Source organism: Loxodonta africana, chromosome 25 (assembly GCF_030014295.1).
Source record: "Loxodonta africana isolate mLoxAfr1 chromosome 25, mLoxAfr1.hap2, whole genome shotgun sequence".
NCBI classification, from domain to species: domain Eukaryota; kingdom Metazoa; phylum Chordata; class Mammalia; order Proboscidea; family Elephantidae; genus Loxodonta; species Loxodonta africana.
The window spans coordinates 17364603-17386715 of NC_087366.1; the positions used below are offsets into that span (position 1 = coordinate 17364603).

Sequence of the window (22113 nt, forward strand, 5' to 3'; positions counted from 1 at the left end):
CATCGTACCCATTCATCTAGCCTTCCATCCGTTCCATCTATCCAAACGCCCCGTTCATTCACCTGTCTATTCATCTATCCCATCCATTCATCTATGCATTCACCTGCTTTTTTTTTTATTGATGGTTTTCAAGTTACAAAAAAACAACATACTTGAAAGAAGTAAAACAGTATACTCAAATCTATATACAGGTAAAACTAATCACCATCACCCATACCCACCTAATCCTACTCCATTCCCAACTTCTAGGTCACCTCCATTCCCAACTTTGAATTAACTAATAGTTTGGTATGTGTTTTCCTAAACTTTCTTCTTGTGCATGTGGATATACAAGCATATATCCTCATTTATAGAAGTCTTGTTTGTTGGTTGGTTGGTTTTCAAAAGTATGGATTCATGACATAGACTAGCATCAGCATCCCTTGGTTTTTAAAAATGAAAATTTTTAGGCCCTACCCCAGACTTACTGATTTTGAAACCCTGGTGATAGGGGAGGCAGCAGCAATGTGTGTTTTAACAAGATCTCCAGGGGCTTCAGATGCACCCTAATGTTTGAGAACCACTGACACAGGCGTAACTTGACAACCTGCTTTTACGCTTAACAAATCATGATGGACATCCCAGACACCTCTGCTTCATTTCCTTTCTTACTTCTTTATGTACATAAACAAAGACCATTTCTTCTTGCAGCCTTTTTTTTCTTGCTTTCATTCCCTCTCTTCCTCTCCACATGTCACACCCCTTCCCTCAAGTAACTAGTGTTAACAACCTAGCATATGCCATTCTGTACTTCTCTCTACGCTTACATAGCATATAAAACACACCTATTTATAGATTGCTTCTTAGATTGCTCTTTTAAAAATGGGATTATACTATATATACTATTCTGTTCACTTTTCTCATTCAAAAACACATCATGAAACTGTCTCTAAGCTAACTGGTCTACCTCTAAATCTTGCTTTGTAATGGCTGCATAATTTTTCACGTATGGATGCACCATGATTTATTCGACCATTCCACTCTTGGTGGCACCATGAAAGCTGCAATAAATAACCTTATACACTGATGCTTTTATTTTCATGGGATAGATTTCTAGAACACGATTGATAAGTCAGAAAGTAGCTATGTTTGTAATGTTAACAAATGTTCCATTTGCATCCCAAAAATGGATTTAAATTTTAAATAAATTTCCACCACTAGTGTTTGGCTTTCTTCCCATATACCCATCAGCAGTAGGGTGTTATCACTTGTTTAAAGTCTCACCAGTCTGAAAGGAACAAAGTAGTAACCCATTTTTCCTCCTTTATCTGTTTAATTCTATTGTTGGTTACTGTGTGACAAGGAGCAAGTTCAACAGCATGCTTTTGATCATTAATTCCATGTCAGTGGAACCCTCCATAACTCACTCTTTAGCCAACCAACCCAATTGCCACTGAGTTGGTTCTGACTCATTGAGCTGGTTCTGACTCATGGCCACCCCATATATGTCAGAGTAGAACCTGTGCTTCATATGGTTTTTAATGGCTGATTTTTTGAAATTAGATCTCTAGTCCTTTCTTCTAAAGTGCTTCTGAGTGGACTCAAATGTCAGGCTTTTGGCTAGCAGCCAAGCACATTAACCATGTGTACAACCCAGGATATTTTCCTTTAAAAGAGCAATGAAACTGGATTCTTTTAAGATTCCTGTGTGTGTTTAGAGAAATTAATATTTATCCCTTTTCTGTGATCTGAGACTCAGACAGTGCATCCTACATTATCTGTTACTTGCCCTCCCAGTTCTTAGAGTGGGGGAACTTCTCCCTAGAGCTTCCATTTTCAGCACCTTTCATTCTATCTTCTTTCTCTGCACCAACTCTTCTGTTCATTTTAAATCTCAAATATTTAATTTTTAAAATTGTGTTTTTAAACAAGCTTGGAAAATAGCATGTATTTTGTTTCCAGCAACCTTCCTAGTACACTGATTATACTGGGAGCTTTAGTGGAGGAGGTCTGGCACTGTCCATTTGCTGAAGTACTATGATCTCATCAGTTAAGTCCATACTTGTGCAAACTAGAGTAGAAGGGACCCCCATTTTTGAAGCTGACTCCCTTTCCCCAGTCGGGCCTTACCCACCTCCCCACCCATTAGCCCAACAGAGCAGCCTACAGTAAAGGGAGGCCTTGGTAGCACTGAAGAGCCTCAGAATTGTGGGGAACTCTCACTTGGCATCCAGGGAACATAAGTCCAGGGAGCACCCCAACCTTCTAGGGTTTTTTTTTTTTAGAGGAATGTCACTCATTAAAGAAGGCTTGTAGCCCAATAGCATTTCCATGTACCGAAGAGCATACCTGCCTGCCCGTCTTGAAGCTGTATATGTGGGAGCTTGGAGTCCGTCAAGAGCTAATAAGACTGGAGCCTTCCTGAGTGTACCCCCGGGTCTTCCCATCACCCAGTTGGTTTCTTCCACCAATCAGTCTCTGTCCTAGCAATAAAGCTGCCCCAGGGGCCCACCGAGAGAGAGAAACAAAACAATTGAAAAGGTCACAGATGTCCTGATCCAGTTAGTGACTTTCTGTAATAATGTTCATTTGATTGTTGAGAATTCTGTTTATGTAATATTGCTCCTAAATCTGAAGGTGTTTAATTTTTCCCTTCATCAAAATGCAGCATCTAGACCAGCTTATGAATCTTCCGCTGGATTCCGTGAAGATGGAACCTTGTTATATTAAAGTCAACCTGCTTCAAGAACGCCTGCAGGATCTCAGGAGCCGCTTCAGATTCCCCCACGTGGACCAGGTGGTCCAGAGGACCCAGAACTGTATGCAAGAGGTAGGAACAGCAGGGTCATCTGTGCGAATGAGGATAGACCAAGAGCCAAGAAATAATGAGCTGGCAAATGAGACCATGTGCTCGGGTAGCTCAGGGAAATGAGGTGCATGTCTGTAGTCATCATGTTGGGTGAAGACATATTTTGTCTGTAGAGCTGGCTTCATCTTCTAAGTTGATGAGCATCATACTCAAACCCAAAGCCTTTGCTGTTGAGTTGATTCTGACTCATAGTGACCTTATAAGACAGGGGGGAACTGCCCCATAGGGTTTCCAAGGCTGTAAATCTTTACAGAGGCAGACTGCCACATTTTTTCTCCCGGGACGCAGTTGGTGGGTTCGAACCACCAACCTTTTGGTTAGCAGCTAAGTGCTTAACCACTGCACCACCAAGGCTCCTGATGAGCATCATAGAGAATTATCTCAAACATAGAGTAGCATTACTTGGTAATTACTTAATTTGTCAAATTAGTGCCTTAACCTTGGCTGCACCTTAGGATCACCTGGAAACTTTAAAAAAATACTCATGTGTAGGCCCCACTTTCAATGGTTTCAATTCTGTATTTGGTAATTTCTTTGACGCGCTCTCCCACGCCCAGCCCCGTTCCACTGCTTCTAGTATGTGGCCAAGGTTGAGAACCACTGGCTCAATATCCTCAGCTGAGAGTAAAAATATAGTAATAAATAACAGCTTCACAACTCCCGTATCTGAGTTTCTCGAGTCTACTTAGTAGGCTCCCGCTTTTTCCCACAAAGACCTTTTCCCCTAGGAACAGGAGTGAATAGCACAAAGTCTTTTCCATGTTATAGTGCTTTCCAAATAAAGACAGAGTGTGGTCCTTGGAGCTCAGAGGAGACAATTCTATTCAGCCGTCTGGGAGAGCTTCCTGTGGGCCAGACCCTTCAGGAATTCCACTCCAGGGAGTTCTCAGTGAGATAAATTCACTGTGGTGTTGAAAGTGCCATGATAAAGCTATGTATAGGATACTTTGGGATCATAAGTTTGGGGAGGAAAGCAGAGCTTTTTTTTTTCCTTAATAGTGGTGGGCAAGGATTAAGAGATACATCTTATCACTATCTAACTGCTGAGCTGGATGAGGTAGGTAGTTCAAATCCACCAGCTGCTCCTTGGAAACACTATGGGGCAGTTCTACTCTGTCCTATAGGGTCACTATGAGTTGGAATTGACTAGATGGCAGCAGGCTTTTTTTTTTTTGAGAGGGATGAAAGAAAGTTCAGGAAGAAAACTGGGCAATAGTTTAACAAAAGTCCCTTTGATAATACTGGACCCCGCTCGAATTGCTAGACGTGCAAATGCAGAGAAAAAGAAATCTGAACTAATTCCGTTTCCTAACCCCTGAACATTTTAGCCCAGGCTTGCAGAGAAGGGAAGAGTTGTGAGGTGGGAGGATGCAAGGTGGGGAGAGAGAGATGTGTTGCAGTGGTTTGCATGTACCTGGAAGTAGGGCTGCAGAACTGAAGCAGCCAAAAAGTAGTTGGAGCAGGTTCCCATCTCATCTCTATAAGACCTGGCTGCAGACAGCAGCGAATGGAAGATGAGGAATGTGCTTCTCAATCCCACGATCTTGGGCTCTCCAGTTCAGGGCCAAAAGATCAAAACTGACGGGGGCGAAATACATGCATGCACGCACACACACGCGCGCGCACACACACGCGCGCGCACACACACGCGCGTACATCTATTGCAGATCCCACCCCTCTCACAAATCCCTCTCTAGCCGTGTGGCCATTTATCTCACAGCCCAGGTGTTGCTCTGGGTCCCTGGAGGAGTGCCTGGGGTGGGGAGGGGGTACCCATCTCTGGTGGTTTACTCCTTCTCTTTGCAAGCAGTTTTAGACAGACCTGGGGGCAGTGATCCCAGCCTCTGACTGTGGTCTGCTTCTGTGTTGCTCTTGGTTTCTAGCTGATGGAAAATGCAGTATTCACATTTGAGCAATTGCTTTCCCTACATCTTGAAGGAGAGGCTTCGAAAACTGCAGTCTTCATTGAGAAGGTTAAGCTTCGAGTCTTAAAGGTAAAACCAACCATTCTCTCATTTCTGGGAAACATAAAAGGGGAATGAGACCGCTATTTCTTTTAAGTGAAAAATACCATGTTCTCCTTTTTTCATTCTCCCCGTTTTCATTTCAATCTTTCCTCCTTCCTTTCTCTGAGGTAAACCCAGTACCCCAGTGCCATCTGAGGTAAACCCAGTACCCCAGTGCCATCTGAGGTAAACCCAGTACCCCAGTGCCATCTGAGGTAAACCCAGTACCCCAGTGCCATCTGAGGTAAACCCAGTACCCCAGTGCCATCTGAGGTAAACCCAGTACCCCAGTGCCATCTGAGGCACCAGTGACTAAAATCAAGCGGTAGTTTTTTCCAGTTGACTTTCATGCCTGTTTTGCCATCTAGTGGCCACATTAGGGACTACAGGTCCTCAGCATCATTGCCTATCAGCTAGAATGCCTGCTTACTTTCTTAGCAGTTGGACTTGACAGACACTTATTGAATATCCACTATAAGGTAAGCAATGTGATAGGTGTTACATGGGATTAAAAAAAAAATAGGGAAGGCACAGCCTCTTCAAAAGTTTTAAACCCCGTTGCCAATTCTGACACATAGCAACCCTATAGGACAGAGTAGAACTGCCCTATAGGGTTTCCAAGGCTGTGAATCTTTATGGAAGCAGATTGCCACATCTTTCTCCCTGTGGCATGAATGGTGTTTATGGAATAGTAAAATAAATATAAATTGGCCAGCAGTTTTTAGAAAAATCAAAATCTTGTGGCAAGGGAAATAGTCCAGGGAAAAGATACTTGCCACATAAACTTGTTTTAAATGTGCTTTGGGTATATGTCAAAATGGTCATAGTAATAGCAGCTAGTACATGTTGTCATTAGTTGCCATCGAGTTGGCTCTGACTCTTGGTGACCTTATGTATAACAACAAAACGTTGCCTGATCCTGCACCATCTTCATGATCATTGAAGTATTTGAGCCGTTGTTGAGGCTGTTGTGTCAGTCCATCTCAGTGAGGGTTTTCCTCGTTTTCCCTGACCCTCTATCAAACATGATGTACTAGGTCATATATGGTATATTTAAAAAAAAAAAAAAAAAACCTAAGCTTTTTTACCTACTCTGTTTTATTTGATCCTCATAAGAACTGTGAGATAATTAGAATGTGTCCCTATTCTACAAATGAGAAAATTGTCTGTGTAGGAGCTAACGTGGTTTATTTAAGTTAAATAGGCTGGTCAATGGTGAGCTTAGAGCTAAAACTGTCCTTATACATAGCCCACTAATTTTTTACTATAGGACCAGGCAGCGTTTAGTTCTGTTACACATACAGATGCCATGTATAGGAGCCAAATAAATGGGAATAACTACAATAAATTTCCTCGAAACAGTGCTTTGGAGCAGGAGATCAAAGCCCACAGAGCCTAGGGGCGGTCTCTGAATCTCTAGCTTGATCTGGATGTCTCACAGACAGGAGGAAACTCTGGCAATCAAACCATTGGGGTTCAAAGTCATATTTATCATGGCAACACGAATGATAATGACGATGGGGTTTGAAAGAAAAGAAAGTGTCAATATCAAGTTCTTCAGCATAGAAAGAGAGGAAGAATGCCAAGTGGAAAGGCATTCAAATGTGAAGACCTCAGGTTAGAAAAGGGTTTAGAGTACCCCCAGGTCAGCTTCACATCCAGGCTTAAGGTGCCTTCCTGCCAGGGGTGGTCCAGCTTGTGCTTGGACGTCTCTAGTGTCAAGATGCTCTCTACTTCTCAGAATAGCCCATTTCACCTCTGGACGCTCTTCTCCGAAAGAACCTCCTTCATGTTAGGTCAAAGTTCTCATTACTGGTAATTCTAGGTCTACCCCTTTTGTTCATATCTTTCTTTCACGTGGTGGCCTTGGTTGTTTGAATGAAGCTGTAATTTCACCCCAGGTTATATCTCCACTGTAAATGCCTTCACCTCTTTACCCATTTCTCGTTCGGCCTGGCCATTCTGCTCACACACCTGTAAATGTGTTCCAGTTTGTCTGGGATCCTCTTAAAGAGATGTCTTAGAATCAAACCCTGGCCTCTAGGTTTGGGCGTTCAGCCCAAAGTTCTAGATACTAAACTTCTTTGGTTAACACGTCACATTCTTAATGGAGCTGTGAGCCAGACCCTCTCTTCCTCTGAGGAAATCATTACAACACACATTATAACATTTCAGAATGTAGAGTAAGAGAAGTAGATGGTAATGCACATACTTGCGTTGGATGTGATGAAATGCAAACTCAAGCCCCAGTTCTGTCCTTGGCTTTCTTTATAACGCAGAAGTCACTCTGCTTTGATCTTGCCTCAGTTCCCGTATCTATAAGAGGGGGAGGCAAGATTGGTCGCTGTCAATCGTAACCTCCACCCGCAGTGTGAGAGCATTACATAGAAAGATCCCTGAGACCTTGGAAAACAAACATCATAGGAGTCCTCAAAAACTAGGGGAAAAAAAAAGAGACATGGAGTGGTGGCTGAGTTTTTTGTTTAAGGAAAAGTTAACAGATTGCAATGTTGCTATTTTGCATATGTTTCTGTCTTTGTATTGACAGCAATATGACTATGACAGCAGCACCAACCGGAAGAAGATATTTCAAGAGGCTCTGGTTCAGATCACACTTCCCACGGTGCAGAAGGCACTGGCGTCCTCATGCAAACCAGTAAGGAGATGGGCTACTCTAAAGAGCCTGCTCTTGTTGCCTCTGAAGCTCAAGCAAGTTGTTTTGATACGATGTGCTTGGAATCAGTAGACTAGTCTAGAAAACTTTTCCTCTTAAAGGTCAGAGAGTAAATATCTTAGGCTTCGCAGGCTATAAAGTGTATTCACAACTACCCAACTCTGCAGTTTTAGCAGGGAACCAGCCATAGACAATATGGAACAAGTATGTAAATGATACAGACAAATGAGCGTGGCTGTGTTCCAACAGAACTGCCTTTACAGAAACAAGCAGCTGGCCAGATTTGCCAACCCCTAGACTATATATAACCTCTAAGCATAACGCTCTGAGTTAGAGTCAAGCTAAGCATTGTCATAGAACACTGATGATACCAAGTGTTCATAATAGAATGACTCATAGGTCTAATGTATCCTCCAGAACTTAACCACTACATCTAGGAAAACACCTTAAGATGATTATGGAAGGATGTACTAGGATATTTGTCTTGTTCAAACAAACAAACGAAAAACTCAAACCTGTTGCAGTTGAGTCAATTCCGACTCATAGCGACCCTGTAGGTCAGAGTAGAACTGCCCCATAGGGTTTCCCAGCCTGTAATCTTTATAGGAACAGACTGCTACATCATCTTCCGCAAAGTGGCTGGTAGACTGGAACCGCCAACCCTTCGGTTACCGGCTGAGCATTTAACCACTGCATTATTGTCTTGTTAAATCCAGTAGTATTTGTTTAGTAAAATCAATGAATACTATTTCATCTGCTGCAAAAATCAGACATCACGGTGGCAGCCATAATTATGAAAGTGTGACTTAGTTTGCAGAACAGACTCTGGGCAACTGGACTCCAGAGGCAGAGATCTGGGTTCAAGTCCTGCCTCCTCCATGCATCTGGTCGGGAGCCTTGGGCAAGTCACTTTTCTTCTCTCAGCCTACATTTCATCATCTCTAAAATGGACATAATAGCAATTTGCAGTATCTTTCTTAAGATTAAGGGAGAACTGTTGTTGTTGGTTGCCATCAAGTCAGTTCTGACTCATGGCGCCCTCATGTGGGCAGTGTAGAAGTGCTCCATAGGGTTTCCAGGGGTGTGACCTTTTGAAAGCAGATCACCAGGCCTTTCTTCCAGGGTGCCTCTGGGAGTGTTTGACCATCAACCTTTCAGCTAGTAGTCGAGCACTTAACTGTTTGCGCCACCAAAGGATTCCTAAGGGAGAGGACTAGAATGATACAATTAATATTTGATGAGTGTTTACCATGTGCTAGGCACTGTGTTAAATAAACACTTAGTGTGAATTATCTCAATAACTCTCATGACATCTCTGTGAGGAGGTACTGTTAGTGTCTTCATTGTACAAATGAGGAAACTGAGGGGTTAAGTAACAGGCCCAAAGTCACAGAGCTGGCAACCACCAGCAGTGGAAACCAGCTCACACCCACCTGTCACATGGTAGTCACACAGTAAGCGGTTTGTTGTTATTATTATTAAATATATTACTACTACTTCTACATTTCAGAAATGATCTATAAGCCTGAACATTTGCAAGGTCTGCTTCCTCTTGGAGCAAATGATAAAGAGCTTTTTAGAATTTATAAAGGGCTTTTTGGCAGTTTGGAAAGTCTTCAAGCATTGGAACATTAAAACCCTTTGCATGAGTTCTTTTTCTTCAGATAGTCACAGGCATATCTAACTCCCACCCATTGCTGTTGAGTTGATTCCGATTCATAGTGACCCTGTAGGACAGAGTGGAATTGCCCCCATAGAGTTTCCAAGGCTGTAATCTTTACAGGCACAGACTGCCACATCTGTCTCCCAAAGAACAGCTGGTGGTTTCGAACCACCAACCTTTCAGATTGCAGCCGAGCGTTTAACCACCGCGTTGTTGTCTTGTTCAATCCAGTAATACTTGTTTAGTAAAATCAATGAAACTATTAATCGCTGCAAAAATCAGACATCCAGTGGTCACCATAATTACGGACGTGTGATTTACTCTGCAGTTCGAATCTCCAACCTAGCAGTTAGCAGCCAAGCACCTAACCACTGCGCCACCAGGGATCCGTACAGACATTTCTAGTACCTGGCTTTTATTTCTAGGGGTATATTTCTTTAGTAGAAAAGGATTCGACAAGCCAAAGGAGTAAAGAATCAGTCTATATGATTGTCCTTTGGCCTTAGGTGGATGGAAAAAGATCAACAGCCCAAACGATGCCTCAGTCTACCTCTGGGTATATGTGGCTTGCAGATGTTCTGCTTCAGGTGTTTTTCTCTATCAATCCCACAGGTGGTTTGGAGATCTCACAATACCTTGGGGTACAGTGAATTACTTAATATAGCCCTTCTAGCCATGCATGGTCTTGTAACTCCCACAAAATGATTGGGTGGGACTGTGCAAATAAGGTATTTGTGGCCCACCAAAGGGATTGGACAAACTGCTAATAATGTGAATAAGATATATGGAACTGTCTTAGGCTGGGTTTTCTAGAAAAGCAAAACCAGTAAAGTATATAAATATATATATAAAAAAAATAGAGAGAGATTTATATCAAGGAAGTGGCTTACACAGTTGTAAATGTTGTAATATCCCAAGTACATGGGTCAAGAAAGAGGCTTTTCCTGATTCACATAGCCAAAGGGGCTGGCAAACCCAAGATCAGCAGGCTGGGGAGCAGGGCTGTTGCTCAAGATTGACAAATCCCAGGATCAGCAGGCAAGATCTTAGGTAAGCTGCTGGCTCAAGTCCCAAGAACTGGAGGGCAGATGAACAGGAGCCAGCTGCAGGATCCAGAACGAGCAAAAGCCCCTGAGCCCTGCCTGAACATCTGCCCACGCTCAATGCAGGCCACACTTCCAAGGAAACTCCCCTTCAACTGATTGGCTACTCATAGCAGATCCCATCATGGGAGTGATCAAGTATCATATCTCAACAGGAAGTGATCACAACATTATATGACTGCCAAAACACTGAGAATCATGGCCCAACCAAGTTGACACACAATCTTAACCATCACAGGAACCCTAATGAGGGGATTGGTCAGTTTTGCCATCCCGGTAGCCACCCCAGAGGTGGAAAAGGGGGACCTCACTATTATCAAGAAAGAAAAGCCAGGAGTAGAGTGCATCCTTTTGACCTGGGGTCCCTCCACTGAGAACCTCCTAGACATAGGAGACAGAGAGAGAGCTGTAACACCAGAGACGATGTGAGACACTGAGAAGCAGTGGCAGAGAAACAGGGGCAGCAGGACCAGGAAACCATACCAGATGGTGTGGTGGGCTTCCTGGCCCAGGGAGAGAGAGCTGAGATCCTTTAAACAGGAGGTTTCCTGGTAGAGTGAGGTGCCTTTGGGTACTTACTGGCAGACCTGAAAAGCTTTGTGATACTTTACCAAGCAGGGCAGAGGCCAGGCCCGAGGGGGCTGAGGGCCGAGAGAGGAGACTTGTCCTGAGGAGGCCGAAAGGAGCCTATCCTTAGGGGTCTGAGGGGAGCCTTGCACGGCTGAGAGGAGCTGAGTTATCCTGCACTGAAGAAGGGATACTTTGCCTACATGCTTCCTGATCCTGACGCCAAGTTGTAGCCTGTTGATCCTGATCCTGAATTCTAACCTATTACTTCCCTAATAAACCCATAATCATAAATATTGTCTGTGAGCTCTGTGTGGCCATTGCAACAAATTATCAAAACCAACAGAGAAGTAGAAAGTGCTGTGGGAGGGACAGCTGGTGTCAGAATTGGTAGAAAGGTTGGCGGGTGGAGGTATATGTCTGACCCCCACCTCATAGGAATCTGCCTCGGGCTGAATCATCAGCTTCTCCCCTCTTGTGAAGTTGGATGAGGAGGTTCTACGCCACCACACCATTTTTACACACCTCCTCCCCAATGAGAAGAGGAATGAGGAAGGTCCTCCTTCCAGTCTGTTCTTGTCTTTCCTTGAATCAGCAGAATGAGTTGTGCCCCATCTATAAGAGGCTCTTGTAATTTTTAATCAACAAAGACTGGTTTCAAAAGAGCCTGTGGCCCAGAGTTCTTAGTAATGAAGGCTATTGTATCAGTGTCAAGAGATTTAAAAAAAATCGTGATTTATAGACTAGGTAAATTAGGGGATTATGTGCTTCATAGAAGGACTCTTTATTTCACTATTTTTCCCCGAGTTCTTAAAGTAGCAGCTTTCTGGACCTGTGGTTCTGAGTCCTAGCTGCACATAAGAATTGCCTGAGGAGCTTTAAAAAAATTCAGATTCCCCAAGACTCACCTTCAGCAGTTTCAATTTAATTGAAACATTAAAAATATGATTAAATTCATTAAAGATGTGATACAATTCAATATAGAAGAGCTGTTTTGTAAATTGGGCACATCACAACAGTACAAACGACCCTAGAAATTATTCCTTTCCACAGAATTAGTTATCAAGTTCAAATTCCAAAGCTCTACTGTTTTATTTATTTAGCAAACGAGTATTAAATATGTATCAAATATGATCTAGGCATTGTGCCAGGCAGGTGTCCTGCTGTTTTGGAGTTCACCGTCAGATACATCCTGTCACGTGGTGAGCAAGCACTGGGAGGGTTGCCTCAACTCTGCTATGGGGTTGGGGAGGACTTCCCTGAGTCATACCTTGACCCAGTTCTGAAGAATGAATAACAATCAGGAGAATAAGAGTAGGAATCATGTAGGGAAGATGAAAGGGTCTTCCACGCATGAGTTGGAGGCACAGAGCAGTGACATGGCTTGCCCAGAGTCACACAGCTGATCCAAGGCAGTACCATGCCCACTGGGTAGTGCTCTTTCCATACTGTGCTCATCTGTGCGTCAGTCCTGTCTCACAGGCCTTCTAGGGGTTGTTGAGGCTCATGCCTCCTCAATCCTTTAGTTTACTTCTAGGGTAGGTATAAAAGGACACCATTAAGGGCTACTGTGATCTGGTCCTGGGCTACAGTGCCCCCAAGTTGTAGCACTGAGAGTTATCTGACTGTGGTACTTCTGATCACCTACTATAAATCCTGCCCCTCCAGGCCAAAGGCATCAGATCCCATTGCTAAGTCTCTGGCTCTTTTACAGCCACGTGTGGGGAACCCTTTCCCAGCACCCTCAGGTGCCAGGATTACTGAGTTAATTGCAGGATATGATTTGATGATATTTTGATCCCTGCCCTGTACTCATGCTGATAATAGGCAAGCCATTTGGGAACCCTTGGAAGGCAGGCAGGGTTGAGGGATTTTGCATCGTGTTTGGACTGTCTTAGAAGGAATCCAGAGTGTTGGGGTCAGTTGGAGGGAAAGAGAATGTTCCCAAAGAGTCCTTGATTCCCCCAACCTGAAAAAGGGCTTCATTCTAATAAAGTTAAATATACACCTACCCTATGACATAGCAATCTCACTCCTGTGTATATACTAAAATAAATGATTCCTTAGGTCCACAAGAAAGCATGCACAAGAATGTTCATGGCAGCTATGTTTGTATCAGCCAAATAGTGTAAACATCTCAGTGCCCATCAGCAGAAGGATGGATAAAGAATTTGGGTTTATCCAGCTAATGTGTGCTGTTTGATGAATGAGCTACTGATACATACACCAACATGGATGGATATCAAAACAGACACAAAAGAACATGATTCCATGTATATGAAGCTCAAGAACAAGCAAAAACTGTTGGGATAGAAATCAGAACAGTCCTTACTTCTTTTCAGACTGGAAAAGGGCACGGAAGAACTTTGGGGAATGATGGAACTGTGCCTATCTTGATCTGGATGGTGGATACATGGATATATTTGAAGTCATTGAGCTATACTTTTAAAATTTGTATATGTTGCTCTATGTAACTTATACCTCCATAAAGTACTGTTGGCATTTAAAAAAAAAAAGGAGGAAGGAAACTCTTTGGAAAAAGAGAGGGGCAAAACCCCTGCCAAGGCCTTGAGGTGATCAAAATCTTCAGTGTCTTCCCCATGGAGGTGCAGAGATATGTCGTCAGTATAAGGAATAGTATAGGGAAGGGACCTACCAATGTAGCAGTCCAAGCCCTCTCCTGGAGAGTTGATAGACCATGTGTCAAGGTCATACCTGGTGCTTAGTGCAGTGAATTCTATCCAGTGGGAATCCAATAAAGTATTGTTGCATTGAGTTGTTGTTTGAACACCTTTTGCCTGTGGGCCAACATTGCCCTTCTCCCACACACTTCCAGGGGAGGGTCATGAGTAGGAGTTGTCCTTTGCATATCTCCTCCAAGAATAGTCATCTCATGCCTTTTCATCTTTATCTTTTGCTCTCCAGGAACTTCAGAAATACGAGCAGTTCATCTTTGCAGATCATACCAATCTGATCCAAGTTGAAAATGTCTATGAGGAAATTTTACATCAGATTCTCCTTGATGAAACTCTGAAAGGTAAGGAAATTTTGCCTGGTGCTGGTGGCAGTCTGCTTCTGTAAAGATTATAGCCTTGGAAACCCTACGGGGCAGTTCTGCTCAGTCCAATAGGGTTATTAGTCGGAATCGACTCGGTGGTAACCGGAGAGGGAGAACTTTAGAGAGAGGGGAGTTCCCGTGAAATGGGACTCAGTCAGGCCAGCTGCATTTTATCAACAGATAAGAAAGGAGAGGAGGAAATTGACATTGGTGTGCTAGGGAGACAGAGAGGAGAAACTAGCACTGAGCATTCATGTTTTGGTACGCACTATGCTGGCCCTTTAGATATAATTTTCTCTTTTAATACAAATAATAGCTGTGAGATGGAAACTTGAAGCTTCATCTTTCAGATAAGGAAACTAAGGCTTAGAAAGATTAAGCCCTGGGTCACTCAGCAGGCAAGTGGTCCAGCTGAGTTTCAAATGAAGAGCTGTCTTCCTCCTGCTGTTACAGAGTGAACAAGGGCAAAAAGGCTCTTCATAGCTATGGCTCATGACCCCTCCCAGAGGTGATTCTGGTCACAGGGCTGACCAGCTGCTCTGTCAGCACATTCTTCACTCTACCCAGCAAGACAGAAAAGACAGGGCAATGACAAAGTACCCTGCGGGCCTTGTTAGGACTCTGGCACCCACTGTCCTGTGAGTCAGGCCTTGCTTGGAATAGGAAAACTTTGATAGGAACATCCTCAGTAGGGCCACCCCTCAAATTGTGGCCCTGAAACATATCTAGTCTCTGTGAGGAGGGTCTTGAGTATCACAGAAACCTGTCCGCCAAGAAAATTGGCCAAGCATACAAGCCCCAGGTCACAGTAGCTACTCACAGAAGATCCAATGAGATAGGAATGTAAAGGTGTCTGCACAGAGGAAGGGCTCCATCGGGGCCACTGCCAGCCTGGACAGCACCTTTGGGTGAATTAGAAAAAGGTTCCCTTCCTCCATACACTTTACTGTCCTCTTTCAGAAAATTGTCACAATATACTGATTTTGTTAGGACATTCTACTACTAGCTACCAGAAACTTAGGAGACCAACTACACAAATCTGTGCTCTCTGTGACATGAATGGCACTCCCTTGGATGTGATAGTGTTGGGCATTCTACATCTGCACAGCCATAAACTGAGACCTGTGGCCAAAAATGTCAGCTGTGCTGTGATTGCTACTGTTAATGTCATTGCCCGTCCTGAGGCCTTGGAGGCTGAGCTAGTGTATATAGATCTTCATTAGGCTACAGGTCAACCAGTCTGCCCAGTCTGCCTACTCAGGACTGAGTAGCTCTCTACACATCCGGGACTGTCCCAGACACTGTGAGGAGACGCAGAGATGTTTAACCCCTGCCTCTGCCCTGGAGAATTTTTAGTCAAACTGGAGGGCAATCTGGAGTCTCATGTATTAGCAACTAGTAAAATGTGATGCGGGCTTCCATGAGCTACACAGATGATACTGTTCTAGACCGTGAGCTCCTTGAAAGCCAAGGCTATATTTTGTTCTTCTCTGCCCGTTGTTGTTATTGTGTGCGGTCGAGTTGATTTCAACTCATAGCAACCCTGTAGAGCTGCCCTGTAGCAACCCTATAGGACAGAGTAGAACTACCCCATAGGGTTTCCTAGGCTGAAATCTTTATGGGAGCAGATTGCCAGGCCTTTTCTCCCTTGGAGCTGCTGGTGGTTTCAAACCACCGGCCTTTTTGTTAGCAGTGGAGTGCTTAACCATTTCGCCCCAGGGTTGGCTAGCCTATAGTAAACTAGTTGCCACCAAATTGACTCTGACTCATGGCAACCACATGTGTGTTAGAGTAGAACTCTGCTCCGTAGGGTTTTCAATGGCTGATTTTTTAGAAGTAGATTACCAGGCCTTTCTTCCAAGGCACCTCTGGCTGAACTTGAACCTCCAATCTTTTGGTTAGCTGCCAAGTGCATTAATTGTTTATACCACCTTGGGACTCCTAGCCCATAGTTATGCCCAGCAAATTTTTGTTGGCTGACTAAATAAATGAGTGACTAAATGAATGAATGCTACAGAGATTCAGTATTTGGAAAAAATTTGCAGGCTTCAGTGGTCAGGGAATGCTTCAGGAAAGAGGGTAGGAATAAAATAAGACTGGAAATTGAGAAATAGCCAAAGAGGCTGAGAGAGGGGTTTGGGCCTCTGGAAAAAAATCTGATAATCCAAGCTGGCCACAGCAGAGTATTCATGTCATGTTTTGTTTTGTGGTCTCTCTTAGTGATCAAGGAAGCTGCTGTCCTGAAGAAACACAACTTATTTGAAGACAACATAACTTTGCCCAGTGAAAGTGTGTCCAGCTTAACTGATCTAAAAACCCCCGCAGGGTCAAACCAGGCCAGCCCTGCCAGGAGAGCCTCTACTGTCCTGCCAGGAGTTCCTGACAGTGAGCCCCTCGGTAACGAAGTGTTCCAGGAGCCAGAGGAAAAGCAGCAGCCTGGGGCCCCTAGTCCATTGGCTGAAGGGGAAAGCACATCTCTCCCTGTGTCCAGCCTTCCCTCAGCTGGAGATGGGCAGGTGGTGGTTTCAGTTATCGATGACTCTGTGAATCTAGTGGCTACAGAGGACAAGACAGGAACCTTGGGCAGTAATTCAGCAGAGCTGGAGTTTGGAGGGATTCCTGAGGAAGAAGACCCCACTCATGAAGAGCCAGAATCCGTCTCTGCCTCAGGCTCATTGAAAGAGCTCAGAAAATTGTTGACAGTCACAGTTGAAGTACCAGAGGAGTCTGCCATTGCGACTGAAAAAGATACAAATGAGGAGACCCTTTTGCCCCAAGAAGATGAAAAAGAAGAGGGAAAAACCCAAATCTATACAGAAGCCCCTGAGGCAGCTGCCTCCGATCGGGAAGAGGGTGAAGTCAGCGAGAGGGAGGCCCATCCTCCCTCCACAGAGCCTGGTGGGATGGAAGTGGGGAGCTTGCCAGAGGCAAGCAGCCCTGCCCCTCAGCCAGCCTGTGGAGGGCTCACCGAGGCGGCCAGCTGCCTGGGCCCCACAGGTGAGAAAGAGGAAGCTGGGGAGCTCCCTGAGGGGGAGCTCACAGGGAGGGCTTCCAGACTATTCCCCGAAGGAGGAGGGGCCCAGTGTACCCTGGAGGGTGAGGCCAGTGCACAAGAGCTCATTTTAAGTTCTGACCATGTCCACCCTAGTGAGAGCCAGGTTTCTGAAGAAACGGTGGAAGGGAAAATCAGCACGGTCCAGGGTGAGGCCAGCGTGGCTACAGAAGTGATTAAGGCTGCCGGTGTTCATGCGTGTCAGTGGGTGGTTGAAAATGCTCCAGAAACCAGTAGCCTGGGTACACACGAAAATGATGTGAAGGAGGGAGAAGGCTGTCAGGAGAGCTCCCCGGGGCAGCCCTCGGACGAGGAGTGAGGTGGACTATTTGGCAAAAGTCTTGCTTTGAACAAGGTCAGTCAAAAGGCTATAGGGGGTGCACTTAGGGATTACGTGCACGTTGTTACAAGAAGCATTTTATTAAGTATTTCCTTCATTTGTTTAGCGAAACCAAAGGAAAAACACACAGGGCGTGAGCACGGTAGCAAACCTTTGTGGGACTGAACTGTTCTACCATGAGTTATTGCTTTCACGTTTTAATAGGAATTACAAAGGAGTGTTTGGGGTTAGAGGCCAGCTGAGGGTGTCAGAGGGAGGGAATGGTGTTGAGAAGATGGAGAAACGGTAGGAGCATGGTTTTCAGTACACCCTGCACATGTCGGTGATAGTCTTCTAATGCACTTTGAGGCTTTCTAATTTTTTTGCAAGAATGCAAATGTATACTGTAAACCCAGCTTCACTGTCTACTATGCTGCTTTCACAGTCTCTTAAGGTCTCAGCCATTTATCCACGGTTAGGCTACAAGACAGGATAGGTCAGGCACGGACAACGCTTACGCCTGTTGTGTGTGGCGCCACAGAGCCAGTCAGGCCAGTAAATCTCAGAAGAAGCTGAGCTGAAACAAAGGAAGCTTATGGTCTGTGGAACTGTCTGGGCCTGTTATGATTCTGCTATCAATTTAAGAATTAATTGTGTTAATTAATTTTATCCGTCTTTATTACTGAATCACCTTTTGGGGACATTCAGATGAGGCAAGAAAATTTCTTTGGCATGTTTAAGCCTGAAAGCATTCCAAATCAGTCTTAGATTGTGTAGAGAAAAAGCTTAACTAGATGGTTGACCTTAAAGCCTACTAATTAAAGAAACATTATTTGAATAGCTACTATATGCCACATACTGTGTTAGGTATAGTTATTAAACGAAAACAGATACAGTGGATTGTCTAGTATACATTAAAAGACCCAAGGGAATTTAATCTAGAAGAAAATAAAATGCCAGTTTTCAAACCATGACACAGCTTTCTGTCTTTTCATTGAAATAATCCTGGCTTATTGCCAGAAAGTAACATGAATTAAGAAAAAAAAACAAGTCAAAGTATATTCCATCAAGTTCCAAAGATGTTAGCAAAAGTGCAAATCATTTGTTCAATCACTGAGGGAGTTAATTGAGTCCCTGTTTTGTACCAGGCACTGGGGGTACAATGGTGAAAAGACTGTTCCTTGCTCCTGGAATTTACACTTCAGTGAAAATAGACACAATCAGGCTTCTAAATGGATCCTGACCTGTAACCATTAATGCTAAAAGTGCAACAGTCTTACCTGCAAAAGATTGAAACAATTTGTTCTATTGTCCCTTGGGAAAAAAACAAAAAAAAACAAAAAACTGGACAAGTTTATTTTCTAAAAGCTTCCGTCCCAAGTACTGCATTTTGAAGTTTGCTTCCACAAGTTTTAATATTAGATCCCAACATTGTCCAAAGAGCTTGTCTTGATCATCACCAGCAATTAAGTTTATATCACTTCTTTAGAGAATTTGTCCCTTGGTTCAGGCCTTTGATGAGTAATGAAAAGATCTCCCCCTCCACACTGCCCATGAAGAATTTTTTCAGGGAGGAAAAATAATTAGTATCAGTATACTCTCCTACTGAGTTGTCTCAACTGTTCTTAACTGTAGTGTTTAGATTGTAAAGTCTACGAAGGATCTTCTCATGCAGACAGAAGGCAGAGGGCCCTGCAGTACCCAGTGCTTCCTCATATCCTTGCACTTACACGGAGAATTGAAATTTTCTTTACTTCCTGTTTCTCCCAGGAGCTCCTCTCTTCAAGGACAGAAACTAGGTTTTAGTCATATGTATTTCCCGCTAGAAACCTACAACCTGGAATAATGCCTTCCTTGAGTCACTTTAATGTCCTCAGTGCCTAGCACAGAATTGGCCAATGTCAGGCTGCTCAGGAAATAGGGAAATGAATGCAGCTGTGCTGGGGCTATTTAGGGCTTGGGGTCAGGCAGTGGCACAGTTTTAACTGGGCTTTTGGCCCTTGGTGAGACTTCCCTTAAACAAAGCCCAAGGGAAAGATGGCCAGGTGAGCAGATACACTGCCCAGTACAGCAAAGAGCCAAAGGAACAGTGCCCAGCCTGCCAAGGCCTACCTCCTCTCTGGTGGGATCTCAGCTAACGGGGAGGTCCCAGCCCACGCTGCCCCTACTCTGGAGCTTCCCAGCTTCCTCCCTTTGCTCACCTTAGGGCTTCTCGCACACCTAGGAAAGCTAAGAGATTTTTCCATCCCTGAAGAGAGTGTGGAGCCCTGGTGGTGCAGTGGTTACGCATTAAGACCTCAGCTGCTAACCAAAGGTCGGTGGTTCAAACTCACCAGCTGGTTCATGGGAGAAAGATGTAATAGTCTGCGTCCGTAAAGATGACAGCCTTAGAAACCCTGTGGGGCAGTTCTACTCTGTCGTATAGGGTCGCAATGAGTTGGGATCCACAGCAGTGTAGTGGGGCTTAAGGTGTGCTTCACTGTATCGCGTGGCTGAGCCTTAGTGCCCTTCTTTATTCATCATGTAGGCCAGAGGGAGGCTGGGCATTAAGTGGGAGGAAGTACTTAAGAACACAGTTGACAGATTTTTATCTGTGTGTTTTACAAAAGACAAATTCACTAGAATAAGCAAGATGATGATTCCATTTAAAGACTGACTAGAAAGTGAAAATACATTTAAAATATTATTTTTGCTTTTCATATTGTATGGACAAACTTTATATTACCAGGAGCTTGCTTTGCTTTTGATGTGGACTCATATTTGTTGTTTCAGAGGTTTCTAGGATGGGGCAGGTTTATTGAGAGGGCTTTCTGTCTCCTATGGGCAAATTCATTAGAGATGTATAAAACCCCAAGATAGAGTTTTTGGCAAAAACTCTAACTGTAAACTAGTTACATTACTGTTGACCTTTCACAAAGGAAGAGTACTTTTCCTGAAAAAAATCAGTGTGTGATCTCCTTTGAAGCTTGAGTGGAGACAGTACTGCCTTGCATTATGCACAGTAAACTCTTAGAAGAAAGTACACCGGAGCCCACAAGGCTAAGATTCCCATGTGGCCAGATGCTTTAGGAAGAGGCTGAATGTGAACAACTGCAGGTCTTTAAGCCTGACCTTCTTATATTTTATGACAAAGATCCTCGACTCCGGTTTTATATGCCTTTGGATTGGAGTTAGTGATATCAAAGCGCTTCACAGTTCTCTCAGACAAAAGGGACTGTAATTCATTTTAAGAAGTGCCAAATGATACATGCTACATAGCAATTTTAATATGGGGGAGGGAAGAACATCCCCGAGCTAAGCAATAAGATAGTTTCTCAGTAGGTAAAAAAGTTGGCGATGTGTGTCTTCTTACTTTACTGAAAACAAAAATGTTTGGGGACCTGCCTTCTGAAGTCTGCAACTTGGGGAGGGGGGGAGGCTACACAGCCTGTAGATTGGTTTTTTTTTTTTCCCCTGGTCATGATATAAAGCAAATAAACTTAAAACACTTTGTAACCACATATTTACTCTGTCAAGTGCCTATATTCCAATAAAATGTTCCTTCTTGATGACTTGTCCAGATGTCATACTTACTTGGAAATGGGATTGGTTTCATCTTTTAAGCAAATGCCATAGTTGAGCTGGGAAGAACAGGCCTCAGGGATAAAAAGGTGAGTCACTGTTACCACATCATGGAACTTTTACTCTTCTGTTGTCAGGAAGGCAGCTGCAGGGAAGCCACTTAACATCAAGTGTAATTATGCTTTGATAATGCATGTGCTTATTTCCCTAGGAATTGAATCAAGTCCATAATACAGCAATTGGCAACTACTCTTGATGCAATTAAACTGCTGTTCAAACTTAAATTTATATTTGGTGGGTAACATTGAGCAAAACATTCACCCTTTCCGTAATTATAAATAAAACAGGTTTTATTCACTAATACCCTCAGTTGCTCATTGTAAAATGGCAGCGTCAGAGGTCCTCTGACTTCAGGAGCAGGGAGGATAATCACCATCATCAGCCCAAAGCTGATTCCCATGAGGTGGTGCTCAGACATACCCCCCACTCTCCAACCTTTTTACCAGTTCTGACACCAGCTGTACCTCCCATGGCACCCTCTGCTTCTGTGCTGGCTTCGATAATTCATTGTAATGGCCACACAGAGCTCATAGACCATACTCGTTACTATGGGGTTTATTAGGGAAGTAACAGGTTATAATTCAGGATTAGGATCAACTTGGAAGTAACAGGAATAACTCAGTTCTTCAGTAGGACAGCTGCTTCTTCAGCCATGCCTGGCCTGGCCTCTGCCCTGCTTGGGCAAGTGTTATAGTTCTTTCTTTAGCTCCACCCATAAGTGCCTGGACGCACCCCCACTCCACCATAAAGCCTCCTGCCTGAAGGCGCTCAGCTCTCTGTGGGTCTGCAAGCCTCTTGTAGCCACCTTGCTCCGTGGTCTGGGAAGGCCATTGTGCTGTCTTACTGCAATCTCCTGGTCCCACTGCAGCCATTTCTCTGCTGCTGGACTCTGCTGTGCTTGCTGCCACTTCCCACCATCTCATGCTGTCTCCAGTATTACAGCTCTCTCTGTCTCCTGTCTCAGTACAGGGACCCTGGATCCAAAGGACACCCTCCGCAACTGGCTCTTCTTTTTGATGGTAGTGAGGTCCCCCTCCAACCTCTGGGGTTGGCTGTTTTTAACCCCTTTGTGGGCCACAGTTACATTTTTTGCATAGCTCCACCCCCCCCAAGGGTTCCATGCACCTTATTTGTATTAGCAGACTATCCAATCCCCTGAAGGTTTCCATGTACCTTATTTGCATAGTTTGCCCAATCATTTG

The 22113-nt window shown here is 44.1% G+C and overlaps 1 protein-coding gene across 1 annotated transcript in view; it reads left to right on the forward strand.

The window, feature by feature from the left end:
* The window catches only part of NIBAN1 (niban apoptosis regulator 1), a 166680-nt gene extending 145842 nt beyond the window's left edge, over positions 1 to 20838 (forward strand). Inside the window, exons 10-14 of the mRNA XM_010590944.3 lie at positions 2648 to 2809; positions 4732 to 4842; positions 7403 to 7510; positions 13787 to 13898; positions 16140 to 20838. Of these exons, the coding sequence (XP_010589246.2) occupies positions 2648 to 2809; positions 4732 to 4842; positions 7403 to 7510; positions 13787 to 13898; positions 16140 to 17290 (1644 nt within the window). The 3' untranslated portion in view covers positions 17291 to 20838. The remainder of the gene's footprint in view (positions 1 to 2647; positions 2810 to 4731; positions 4843 to 7402; positions 7511 to 13786; positions 13899 to 16139) is intronic.
* Positions 20839 to 22113: the final 1275 nt, after the last annotated feature.